The following is an 11,935-nucleotide window of genomic DNA, read 5'->3' as shown; positions in this document are numbered from 1 at the left end:
TAAATAAATAAATAAATAAATACCGGTAAAAGGAGCCTGATAAATTAAATTAAAATTTTGGGAGAAAAAAAAGACTTATATTTTTCTGTATTTATTAATTTCTTTATATTCACGTTTATTCATATATATCCCTTTCAACATATTTCCACATGTATTCATTTGATGTATGTACTTCTAAACTCATCTCCACACTTTGTTACTTTGACACACATAACTCGTGTCATGTGCTTTCGTAGCTCAACAAAACCACGTGACCAGGGATGAGGAAGTCAGTGCAGAGGGTGAGGATCATGGGAAGGCTCACTCCCTAACGTCCGCTGTCTCTCTCGCTTTTTGGGGGCTTTAACATGACTCACACGGAGGCTGTCGTGTGTCTGAAGCTGCTCCTGTTTCTCCACGTTGTTCACACTCAGCTCAGGAACAATGGACAGCAGCAGTGGCCCGTTCCCTACAGGTACGAACACCTTCCTCTGCGCTGCAGCGTGGAGTCATGTGACACCTATCACATAGTGTCTGTCTGCAGCACAAAGTTTACACTGGAGGATAATGCACCCTAACTGCAGATTGACTGGGTCTTAAAAACAACTCTTATGATTTATTAGTCGATATTGTGTGGATGTTATACCTTCCCTTAAAAAACAACAACATCCACAACAACAAGTTATGGCTGGTGCGTTCACATGACTCTGGAATATTTGGACTCTGCAGCATCTTGCTGTATGAGCATATGAGGAATCGTATTTTTGTTGTGCAACAGTACTCATGTAAATGCAAGCAGTGTTGTAAGTATTGTTTATATTTGAATGTAATTGACAGTAATGATTGATTGATACAGTGCAGGCTTTATTGAACAGCAGAAATCTCTTGACACTGGCATAAACATTTACTAATTTATTTAGTGAATAAAAAAGGAAATAATTTTAGAGACGTACGTATTTGATATGTTTTGAACTTAAAGACCAATGTATAAAACAAGACGAAACATAAAGAATGTCTAAACTGTGTGGGTGTGTGATCAGTGTCATATTTAGAAAAATGTTTTAGTCTTATTTAAATAAAACCCATTATGCTGGAGCTGCAATGGATCATATAAACTACAGGGACTCAGATTGTCGTTGTACTAAAGCTGGTTAAATCTGAACTGAACAGGGTCCCCAGTGACTTAATGCTGCCTAACCATGTCACAGAACAGCATTTGTTGAGGCCTAAACTCTGTCTGCATTCCTCGTGCCATCAACAGACGGTTTGATCGTCGCCCTGCTGTGGACTCTTACTGTGAAGCTCTCTACCCCTTCTGTCCCACTGGAGACCGAGACGGACGGATTCCCTACATGAGAGACAGCGATGTCGTCTCAGTTTATCGACTGCAGACACCTGTGTGGGAGTTCAAGTATGGCGATTTGCTGGGGAAGTTTGTAAGTACATGAATCCTCTGGTTATCAAATAAAACATGTTGCAGATATTTCTTTCTACATCACATTGAGATCAGGGTTTGGGTTCCCAGAGACTGTTGAAACAACCTGGTAATGCTGTTACAATCTTTCTGTCAACTGATAAAGTCTAAATTAAATTGGCTGTGCGTGTGTTGTTGTTCAAATATGAATTAAATTAAATTATAAAAAGAATTTATCTTTTACTTTTTAGTCTCAAAGATTGTTTTGTTTGTCCATTTTGATTAAATTGGTTGTTACTGTTATTTAAACTCTAATATTGAAACAATTGTGGTTTCTAGTTCAAATTAAAAATGAGTTAAAAAATATATAATAATTCATCCTGTGTTCACTATATTAATATAACTAATAAAATATAGATTGGGTAAAATATTTCAGACTGAATGAGGTTTAAAGTATCCATCAGTAGCACAGATATTCTCTGTGTTGATGATAATTATTCTCTGAAACTGAGATGAAGATACTACTGTGTTGCTGTGGATGGTAAATCACATGTCTGACACAAACGGGTGATTAAATATAGTGGGGCTGTTAAACTGGAAGTGCAACTTCTGACTTTATTCATAGAAACACAGCTGTACACCCTTCCCCCCCATCTCCACACAGAGAGCCATTATAATGTCTCTGTTTGGTTCACAGCATATCATGCATGATGCCATTGGGTTCAGCAGTTCAGAAACAGGGGCCAACTACACCATGGAGTGGTACGAGCTGTTTCAGCTGGGTAACTGCACCTTCCCCCACCTCAGGCCAGAGGCGCCCGCACCTTTCTGGTGCAACCAGGGAGCTGCCTGCTTCTTTGAAGGCATCGACGACTTACACTGGTCACAAAACGGCACCTTGGAGAAAATAGGAGAAATCACAGGTAAGACTGAAGTGAATGTTGTATCTTTGGTCATAGAGGCCAACAGAAAATGTAAATACAGTATGAGTGGATTTGTTTTAAAACTTATGCTCTGACGTTTTAACATCATTGAAATATAAGGCTGGTGATACTCTTGCATACAGGTTTATTTTTGTCAACTAATCCCATGAATTGACCAAAACCAACTATTCCCTGTAGTTTATTCAGGTGCCACGCTCTTGCGCTTGGGGACATGTTCTTTCATTGTGCTGCTGTTTGCTTTGAGTCAACTTGTTGGAGGCACAATAGCTACGTGGTCTCATAGCAAGAAGGTTGTGGGTTTGACTAAGTTTCACTTGCGTCGGGGGTTACTGGTTTCTTTCCTCCGCCAACAAGGAGTGCAGTTCAGGAGGTTACCTGTCCATGGTGTCTTTCATGCCCTTCTCCCAGTGCATTCTGGGAACCCTAACACCCCCCTTGAGCCAGAGACAAACTGCTTAGATGTAGAAAAGTGCAGATAAACAAATCATTCGACTTTGAAAATGCTGCTCTGGGACTATTTTTATTGACTCGCTTTCTCTAGTAAACAGTTTTGTGCTTTAAAATGTTTTTCTTTGTTTCTCCAGGGAACCAGTTCAATGACATGGCCCAGTGGGTCCAGGACGACAACTCGACTGGGATCTACTACGAGACGTGGACAGTTCGCTCTGACCCCAGCCCCAACGCCACAGTGTGGTTTGAGTCTTACGACTGCTCTCAGTTTGTCCACCGCACATACAGGAAACTGACTGAGCTGGGAGCCAAGCTATCCAGCAGAACTCAGACCAATTACACCAAGATCTACCTGTACAGCGGCGAGCCCACCTACCTCGGCAACGACAGCGCCATATTTGGACAGCCTGCTCTGAAGAATCTGGCAGTGGACATCCGTAATTTTTACCACACGTTCAGACCACACCAGTCGTTTATAGACTTTGCCATCAGTCTGTTGGAGGCTTATAAAAAGGTCGTGTTGGAAAAGAGCTTCTACCTTTACTACAACTTTGAGTACTGGCATCTGCCAATGAAGCCTCCTTATTTGCAGATTACATATGAGGAGGTGCCTTTGCCTTAACATAACACTTTTACTGCAGTGTTTTCATCAAGGGTTGAAAGTAATAGTTCTTTTCATTAATAGTCAATCTGCCTTTTTTTTCCTTTGTTTTTGATTAAAAGATTGTCCTAAAGCCAAAGACATTATAAAATGTTTTTCTTCATAAGCAGAGTTTAAGAGTTTGCTGTGTTAAAGGTGCCTTGTGGGATTTTATTGTAAGCAAACAAAGTTCTGTTTACATTCAGTGTTTTGCACTAAACAAGTCTTGAGGCATGGCAAATGTGTTTAAAGCGTTCCCTTCCTCAAAACATTTGCAAAGCTTCTTTTTTTAAATAATTTTAAATTGTGTATTGTTTATAACCATGTTTATTAGCTTGCAGTCTTCTTCTCCCCTTAAATTTTAAGCCTTTGGAAAAATGTATGCCTGAGAGCAAAATAACAGTGTTTCAAATCACTACACTCATTGTTAATACATTCCTCACCTGTACTGGCATATTTAAGCCATTCTGTCCATCAAATTTAAATTTTTCCAACTAGCCTAATAACTTGGTGTGAACTGTCCACTTTTCATTCAATTAAAAAAGTTACATAGATTTCTGTACTATAATATGTATAGTTTTATTAGTGAGTCTACTTGTGCAAAGCTGTTTTCACTTAACTGCTCACTAAGTGCTAAGTGTCGGCAGTGTTTGGGAATGAATACAATGACAGATGCAAAGAGTACATTCACAAATGTTTATTACCAGTATAAGATCACATGTCTAAAACAATCATTTTAATTTCAAGACAGGTGACCAGTAAAGCAAAGTAGACAAAGCATTTGCCATACAGAAGCAAAACTAAAAGGACAGTATTGTCAACACCAGTTTACTGCAAACAGAACTCACCGGAGGACTCTAAACAAATGAGCTTAAAATAGCTATGTTTAAGTGAAACATATTTTAACTCATCCAGCTGAATTTCCCAATAAAGACAACAGGAAAACGGTTAAAACCAGTAGAGTATTGAGACACAACCTTCACTTTAGAGCTACTGTCACTGCCACCGTTTAATGCACTGCACAAATGATGAAAAATAATCAGGAGATATGTTACCGTACCACTGAGATGCTAAGGTACATGAGCACAGACAATCAGCACAGATATCTACCTCAGTGATAAGAGACCATTCAATAGACTGTTAGCTCAATCCAACAATAATAATGATAATAATAATAAGCGGTTGCACTTCCTGCAATAAGTCAGTTTTAGTCTTCATCACCATTTGGCTACATGAAATGTCTAAGACCACATGAATAAAAGCAATCTGAAAGGTGAAAGTCTGAAATCTAAATCTACAGCTCTTATTGTCACGCAGTGTTGTCCAACAGTTTTTAATAATAACTTTTTATGAAAAGACATTTTGTCAAAGGATTTATTAAGTACAAATATGTAGCTTTTAATGGCATATACTGCCACAAGTCAAAAGGTTTGTTTGATTGGAATTTTGGTTGACCTTTGACCCATATCTGTACATTTTTACAAATACAAATAAAATTGAACTGAATTGAATTTTTGATTCCAGTGAAGTGTCTTCTGATGTTAAATTAACTTTTACATGATCCTTTTAAAAAATGTCATAAAGAAGATCAGTAGGATTCAGATCTGGTGACTGCAGGGAGAAGAACATCTGAATCAGCAAAACTTTCCCTTCCTGAAATTCAAGCAGGTGTAGTGTGTTGTGTTTTTAATGCCATTGTCCTGCTGGAATACGGATCATCTTTCACACAGTTTTAAGACAGAAAAAAGGATGGTGTTCGTCTGCAGAACAGTGATTGATTTGCCAACTGGAATGTAACTTTAGGTGTTGCCCTGTTTAGTTTTGGATTCAAACTACTAAAAACTTCTGGACAACCAGCGTGCAACAACACCATAGTGACAGAGCTGGAAGTGTCAAAACCAAATAAACCGTTATCTTGCTGCTGGTCTGCTTGCTGGTTATAATGATTGCTTCTTTTGTATAACTGAAAAACACAAATTCATTACAAAAGCAGTATCCATATCAATAAATTACACAGCTTATCTTCTCTAGTGACTACGGTATGAAAAAGACCCATCTAGTAAAGGATAACTCGCACTCTGGTTTTATAAAAGACACAAGCTGTTGGTTAAGGAAACTTCAAACCCCGACAGAGGGCGAAATAAAGAAATAATTACATTTCTATTCATAATAATCAAACACACAGCGTTTTATATACAGATGCATTTGACTTCCTTCTTAAAGGAAAAAAAGTTTGTTTCACTCATCTGACTCGCCAAATCTCTTTCGACTTTTTTTGGGTTCTGGAAAGGAGCGCTAGTGATTATCTGCAAAGACAGTGTTTGTAATGACAAGATGAGTATTGCTTCCTGTCCTGTATCTACGGTGTGGCGACGCGATACAGAGCAAACGTGGGCTTACAGGAGGGCAGATATTCACAACGGGTTTAGAGCTTGAACAGGCAAATAGCAGAAGATACAAATGAAACCTATTTAGGGGAATAGGATTTAATGCACCTGAGAGATACAAAGGGTTAGTTCTGCATTCCCAGCATGCATTGTAAGCTAATAGCCGCAGAGACTAGTCTATAGAATTATTACGAAGCAATCTGATCATTAATGTTGGAGACTGGCCAATATCTACATCCAAATTCAGACATTCCTGTGCACTATCTACATTTACATAGAATTATTACTGGTTTTTCTTATTGGCTTTATTTCTTTAATGTACTGTCCTTGGTATCTGATTCAACAGAGCCCCAGTACAGTGTAAATCACTATTAGAATCTGGGTCCAACTAACAAATTGGAGCATTATATAGTTTATTTCCTTTTGTTCATCAGGGCAGAGGGACTTTGTGTGTCCTGACTAGCATTTGGTATTCATCTAAGGTGCTTACGAAATCTATGACTGTACACAAACCTTCTTTATACGAAATGGAGAAATTAATTTATCAAGCCAATTGATTGTGTGATGCAGGAAAATAAAACTCTGACATTAACACTGTACACCTTCACATCACAAAGATAGAGACCTATATACACATTTCTGTTTCTCTCCTGGCCAACCTCAACAATTTAAACAATCATCATTTCTTTTTTTTGATGCACGACTGAGCTCTGGCGAGGACGAAAAGCAATGTCGTCGACACTACTGCTGCTCTTTATGTTTAAATTAGTTTAAAATTAGATGCAGGACCCAACCCCTCCCCGCCTTCTGTCACATACTATATACAAATAACATCGCAGCTATTTGGAAACCTCCAATGCCATATTTTGTTAGAGGACAGAGCTGCTATCTCAGACAGGATTTAATGAGGCCAAGTGGTAGTGTAACAACATGAAATTGTGCAGCTAATCGAAACCCAAATTACCCCCCAATGTTAAAAAACATTCAAACACACACATTCGCATACGTACATGCACGCACACGCCCATACACACACACACACACACGTCATAACATAGATTATCATAACAGGCGACAATGTCCATATAACTCAATTTGCAGTTATAAACACATTGTTTAAATATTTCCACCTGCACTGCTCTGTGTGCTGATTGTTTACTATGTGAAGAAGCCGGCGTGGCCAGTTCTGTCTCCCCAATTAGAAAAGCAGGATTCCAGAGTCCATTTCGAAGCTAACAGGCAGTTGATGTGATAACATGGTGTAGCAGTCAGGTTCCACATTACGTCCCTACCCTGCACTCCACACAGGAGTTCAGCAACTTTATGCTCTTCGTGTTGGCACCAAACAATCCACTACAGCGGAGCATTTAAAGGCTTTTCAATGCAAACATGGAGGCCATGAATGTTCCACACCACAAACTTGACGTACTGAATGAACTCTGTGTGCCTCTTTGGCTTCACTTTACCAGGTCGGCATCATGTCTGGGAACCAGACCCGGCCCAGGTGCTTTGACACCTCCCAGTGGATCTCATCCAGGGAGTATTTGTGATCTGGAATCAGCACCTCCTCCATGATGGACAACTGTGAAAGCCTCCGGCCACACATCTTGACGAACTCCACAAACGCGCTGCAGGACACCTCGCACTCGCCCAAACCAATGGCTGACAGCTGAGTGCAGTGCTTTGCGATGCGGATCAGCTCCTCATCCAGAGGACGCAGGCCGTTGGCGCACACCACCAGCTCCACAAGACGAGGGCAGTGGAGGCCAACGCGGCCCAAGACCTCCTTACTGACCGAGCGACCAAAGTAGAGGTGAGTGACGGGGATCTCCTCGTTAAAGAAAGGGCCGAACTCGTCCTCATAGAGGAAGAAGTACATCACCAGGTTGAATTTGGGTGAGTGTCGCACCATGGCGTCCCAGCTGCTCTTCTTGATGGTGTGGAAGTGCTGGCCGGGGTTCTCACTCACGACGTCAATCCTCAAGTGTTCCAGGTGGACGTGTTTCTCCGAGGAGAGGGCCAGCAGGAGTTCATCACTCAAGAGGTGGTAGTTAAGTGCGAGCTCTCTCAGCCCGTGACACTGGTCTGCCACACACAGGATCCCTGCAAATACGGACAGATTGTTTTTTAAATCCAAATCATAAAGGGAACAAAAAAAAAGAACAACAAACTCCTGAAAAGGTCCTTAGTTATAAAAAGGTCTGCTATATTTGCCAGACGAGTTGCAGTTGAATCAGCGGCCATGATCGTAGCTAACAGTTAAAAACAGTTCCGAGAAATTGTATGCAAGAAGGAGAAACAGGATAACCACATAATGTCATAATTCATTCACAGTATACCATGCTACCTCTGGCACAAAATGACAACACGGCATGAGGGCTCTAAATAAGCCCCTGGCTGGAGAACACAGCCTTGTGACTCCGAAGAGGAAATCAAAAACATTTGACTGAAAGCGCAACACAGGCGTGATTATCAAACAACCACACCAAAACAAACAACAAAACACAGAAAACAAACAGCAAAAACATTACATGGCTGCTTCCTCTCATCGTGTGTTTGCGCCCACTGTACCTGCTGGGGAGACGTGGGGGCAGCTGCTCATCTTCAGCAGTTTCAGGGTGTCACTGTTGTTGGCCACCAGCACCTTCAGAGAAGGATCATCCACTGGCGTGTCGTCAATCTTCAGCGAAGACAATGACTTGGAGTTGACAAATACCACGGTCAGAGCTGAGATGAAATGAGACTGTGGAAGGACAAAGATGACAGAACTAAAACTAGTGCTACTGGGTGGACAACACAAAAACATCTGCGGTCGCTATCATGTTTCTTTCCACAGGCGGTCAGGTTGCTGAACCATTGACGCACCCATACGCACCTCACATTGTTGTGTTCCCATGTACTGTATATTGTGCATAATGTAACAAACTCATTGTGTACATGGTCTATGTAGGTCTTTAGTGTGTGACCTTGTGTTTAAGGCAGAGAGCGCCAGCACACAATAGTTTCATTGTATGTGAAATACATGTGACCATAAAGTTGAACTTGATATTTAGTTGAGTGTTAGAATCTTAAATTGTCTCCTCCTCTTTGATTGTTATATGGATTTAAAGAGGCAAAGCAATAGAGACACTGGCTTTTAAAACTGCAGACTTCAAGTATGTTGATAGAAGTCACAGCTTTGTAGCCGTAAGGATAAAGAGCTCAGGAAAACTGATTATGCCAAATGATGATTTGGCTGCATCCCACGACCCCTGCAACCCTTTCAATCCAAAAGAGTACATCCTTATTAGGCCAACAATCACTCAGCAAAATGTAGTAACTGAACAGAAAAAAATAAGGATGAGCGAGAAAAGGCAGACGCAACACTTTCACTGTCTCATGTCTGCAGTGACAGATTTCTGTTCCTCAAAAAGACTCTTCAAAACCAGCATATGGAGAATGTGGGGACACGAATACTGAACTTGACCTGTGTGTGAAAGTTTCAAGTTTCAATGAGGATTTCTGCACATGCAAAGACTTTTCGCATCCAAACGGTATATTTATCTACACTCAGAGTACACCAAGAGAGACTAAATAAAACTTAACATCCTGTGACCTTCAGAGGCCATGACAGTAATTTCATACTTGTCCTCGGCCATGCATGAGAACAAACACTGCTTTTCAGCCCCATCATCAGATAAGAGAGAGAGAGAGAGAGAGAGACTACAGAAACTATGCTGTTAAATTATCAGCATGCTCAGCTCAAGCTTTAAGTTTAATTCCTTTGAGTTATCTTGTAAATCTGAAGAACAGGATACTATAAAGATGGAGACCCGTGGTGATGATGTTAATTATACCTTTGGAACCTCCATGAAACTGGGCCTGGCTGTAGAGATGAGCCCCAAGGTCTTCAGTGAGCAATTCACCAACTGTGAAAGGATGTCACATGCTGCCTCTGCCGACTCCGTACTACTGTCCACCTGGCAAGTGCAAACAAAAGACTGAATGCCATTTCAAAAACATAAAAGCTCAATTTGTGCGTGCAAATTGTAAAGACTTAATCCCAGAGTCAGCATGCAACAGCTTTTCCACCCTCACCTTGAAGCTGACATACTGCAGGTGGTTGGAGTGCCTCTTTATGATCTGTTTGATGAGGTCTGGATGTGTGGCTTTCAGGTAAGAGCTGGCTGGCTGGTTAAGCTCAAACTCGAAGCATCTCCACAGCTCGGGCATGTGGAAAGCCTGGTTCCACCGGCGGCACACCTGAGAGGCATAAGCCCGATCCAGCAGAGGAAGGTACTGGAAGATGTGCAGCAGGAGTTCCTGAGGCAGTCGTGCCCAGTCACTGTCTAGTGACCCACTGGCCACCACTGCCTCCGACTCCTCACCCGTCTGCTTCCGCACCTTCTTGCAGGCCTCCGGTGGGCTGATACTGGGGGAGCTGTTGCTGTCCTCCTCTCCTCCTTTCATCCGCTTCATCCTGAGGAATGGAGATTATAAGATTATTATAGTCCAGCATGGTGAAACACAGAGATACACTTATATTGATTAAGAAGTCCATTCATTTTAACTGTAACGTATGTGAAAGCAGATCCTGACTATCACTTTGCTCCGGATTACCTGTTTTTTTACACTTTATTTTATTGTTTTAATCCCTGGCAGCCTTAACCTGTGAGAACATCATTAAATGAAGGTTGAATCCCCTCTCGCTTTCTGATAAGAAGCCTCCCATTAACACCTCTCCTCCATGATATTTTATATATGTGCAATCACATTTACATTTGAATGTATGGAGGTGCATATATTGCATTGTATATTGCTGTATTAAGTGTATGACAATATTTTGTTTTCCTTGTGTTTATCTCTTTTGGTTCAGTATATAAAGGCAAGAAGAAGGGATGAACAACATACGAGATGTAAAGAGTTTTAATTGTTTTCTCTCAGTAAAAACATAGTCGTTAAATTACACAGTTAGATTCTCCTTTCAGGGGAAACGTGTGTTAGAGGACATGAAGTTAAGTAACATCAAACGGGGCCATGCATAAGCAGGTAACCGTCAATATATTGATTTTACACGCAGGGCAAATCATTGAATTCATTATTAAATGGCTGACTGTGCAACTTGCCTCGCCGCAACAAAGCTCGAGTTAAACTAAAGTGAACAATAAATGACTGACACGACTGGCCACGTTAACTCACCGTTAGCTGAGTTAGCTAGATCTTAGGTTACATGAGTACATTATAGTGAACGCCAGCTATCTAGCGCTAGAAACCTGCCTCCAAATGACACCCAACTACCCCCGTAGTTACCATTTAATGTGCTCAATAACAGAAGGACCCGCAGCTCATTCAACACTGAGATATGCTCTAGTTTAGCTCCAGCCTACCTCGTTGTTTACACTCCGCTAGCTTCCTGACGGTAGCTGTGAGCAGGAATATCCCGACCACCGATGTGACGCTTCAGCCCGGACCCACGGCGGGAAAACTCATCCGCACCAACCGAAGAACACGCATCGGAGATCGATAACCGAGCCGTCGGACGATGGGGGGGAGGTCAGAGACGTTTTCAGTGAAGAGACGGCCGGAGCTCGGCACCTCCGCTCAGTTGACCCAATTCCTCCGCGGGAATTACGGCCCCCCTTAACGTGAAATGGCGAAGTGTTGTTGTGACAGCAGCGGTGCACCATGGGAAATGCAATGCGAAATGGCTGTTGGTGAAGATCGTCTTTGTTTGAGAGATGACTCACCCCACCGTCAGAAACGATACACACATAGGTTGTCTTAGTTCTTCTAAAATATTATATAAATGTTATATAATGTGAAAAAATAAAATGAAAAATCGTCAGCCGAAAGTGAAAGAGATTCATTTCAACATTATCACAAATACATATCCTGTTGCTGATTTTTGCTGATTTACACACATCATTTTGTAATAATAACAACTTGGTTATCTGTTTATGAATGCACCAATATTCTCTTCTACAAGGAGAAATTACTGCTAAAAGTCTCAGGTACATTTTACAAAATTGTACATGCTCTTTGTAAATGGAGCATTAAATCTAAAATGAATACAATTAGATTCCTGGGTTTGTTTGTGGTAAACTTGTAAAACATATTGTTTTGTAGATAGATAGATAGATAG

At 41.1% G+C, this 11,935-nt stretch overlaps 2 protein-coding genes across 2 annotated transcripts in view; one reads left to right on the top strand and one right to left on the bottom strand.

Annotated features, from left to right (window-relative positions):
- cln5 (CLN5 intracellular trafficking protein) overlaps positions 1 to 5,439 on the top strand; it is a 6,105-nt gene extending 666 nt beyond the window's left edge. The window contains exons 2-5 of the mRNA XM_035676665.1: positions 237 to 454; positions 1,241 to 1,415; positions 2,091 to 2,316; positions 2,922 to 5,439. Of these exons, the coding sequence (XP_035532558.1) occupies positions 348 to 454; positions 1,241 to 1,415; positions 2,091 to 2,316; positions 2,922 to 3,409 (996 nt within the window). The 5' untranslated portion in view covers positions 237 to 347 and the 3' untranslated portion in view covers positions 3,410 to 5,439. The remainder of the gene's footprint in view (positions 1 to 236; positions 455 to 1,240; positions 1,416 to 2,090; positions 2,317 to 2,921) is intronic.
- On the bottom strand, positions 4,110 to 11,467 carry fbxl3a (F-box and leucine-rich repeat protein 3a). Its single transcript, XM_035676664.1, has 5 exons — positions 11,181 to 11,467; positions 9,892 to 10,273; positions 9,651 to 9,773; positions 8,386 to 8,557; positions 4,110 to 7,917 (listed from the first exon to the last, which is right to left on the bottom strand). Exons 2-5 carry the CDS (start codon positions 10,270 to 10,272, stop codon positions 7,277 to 7,279), a joined length of 1,317 nt encoding a protein of 438 aa, XP_035532557.1. The 5' UTR covers position 10,273; positions 11,181 to 11,467; the 3' UTR covers positions 4,110 to 7,276.
- Between the last annotated feature and the right edge of the window lie 468 nt (positions 11,468 to 11,935).

The sequence above is a fragment of the Morone saxatilis genome, unplaced genomic scaffold, assembly GCF_004916995.1.
Source record: "Morone saxatilis isolate NCDOM2014 unplaced genomic scaffold, NCSU_SB_2.0 Contig5, whole genome shotgun sequence".
NCBI classification, from domain to species: Eukaryota; Metazoa; Chordata; class Actinopteri; family Moronidae; genus Morone; species Morone saxatilis.
This window is presented reverse-complemented; position numbering and strand designations above follow the sequence as displayed.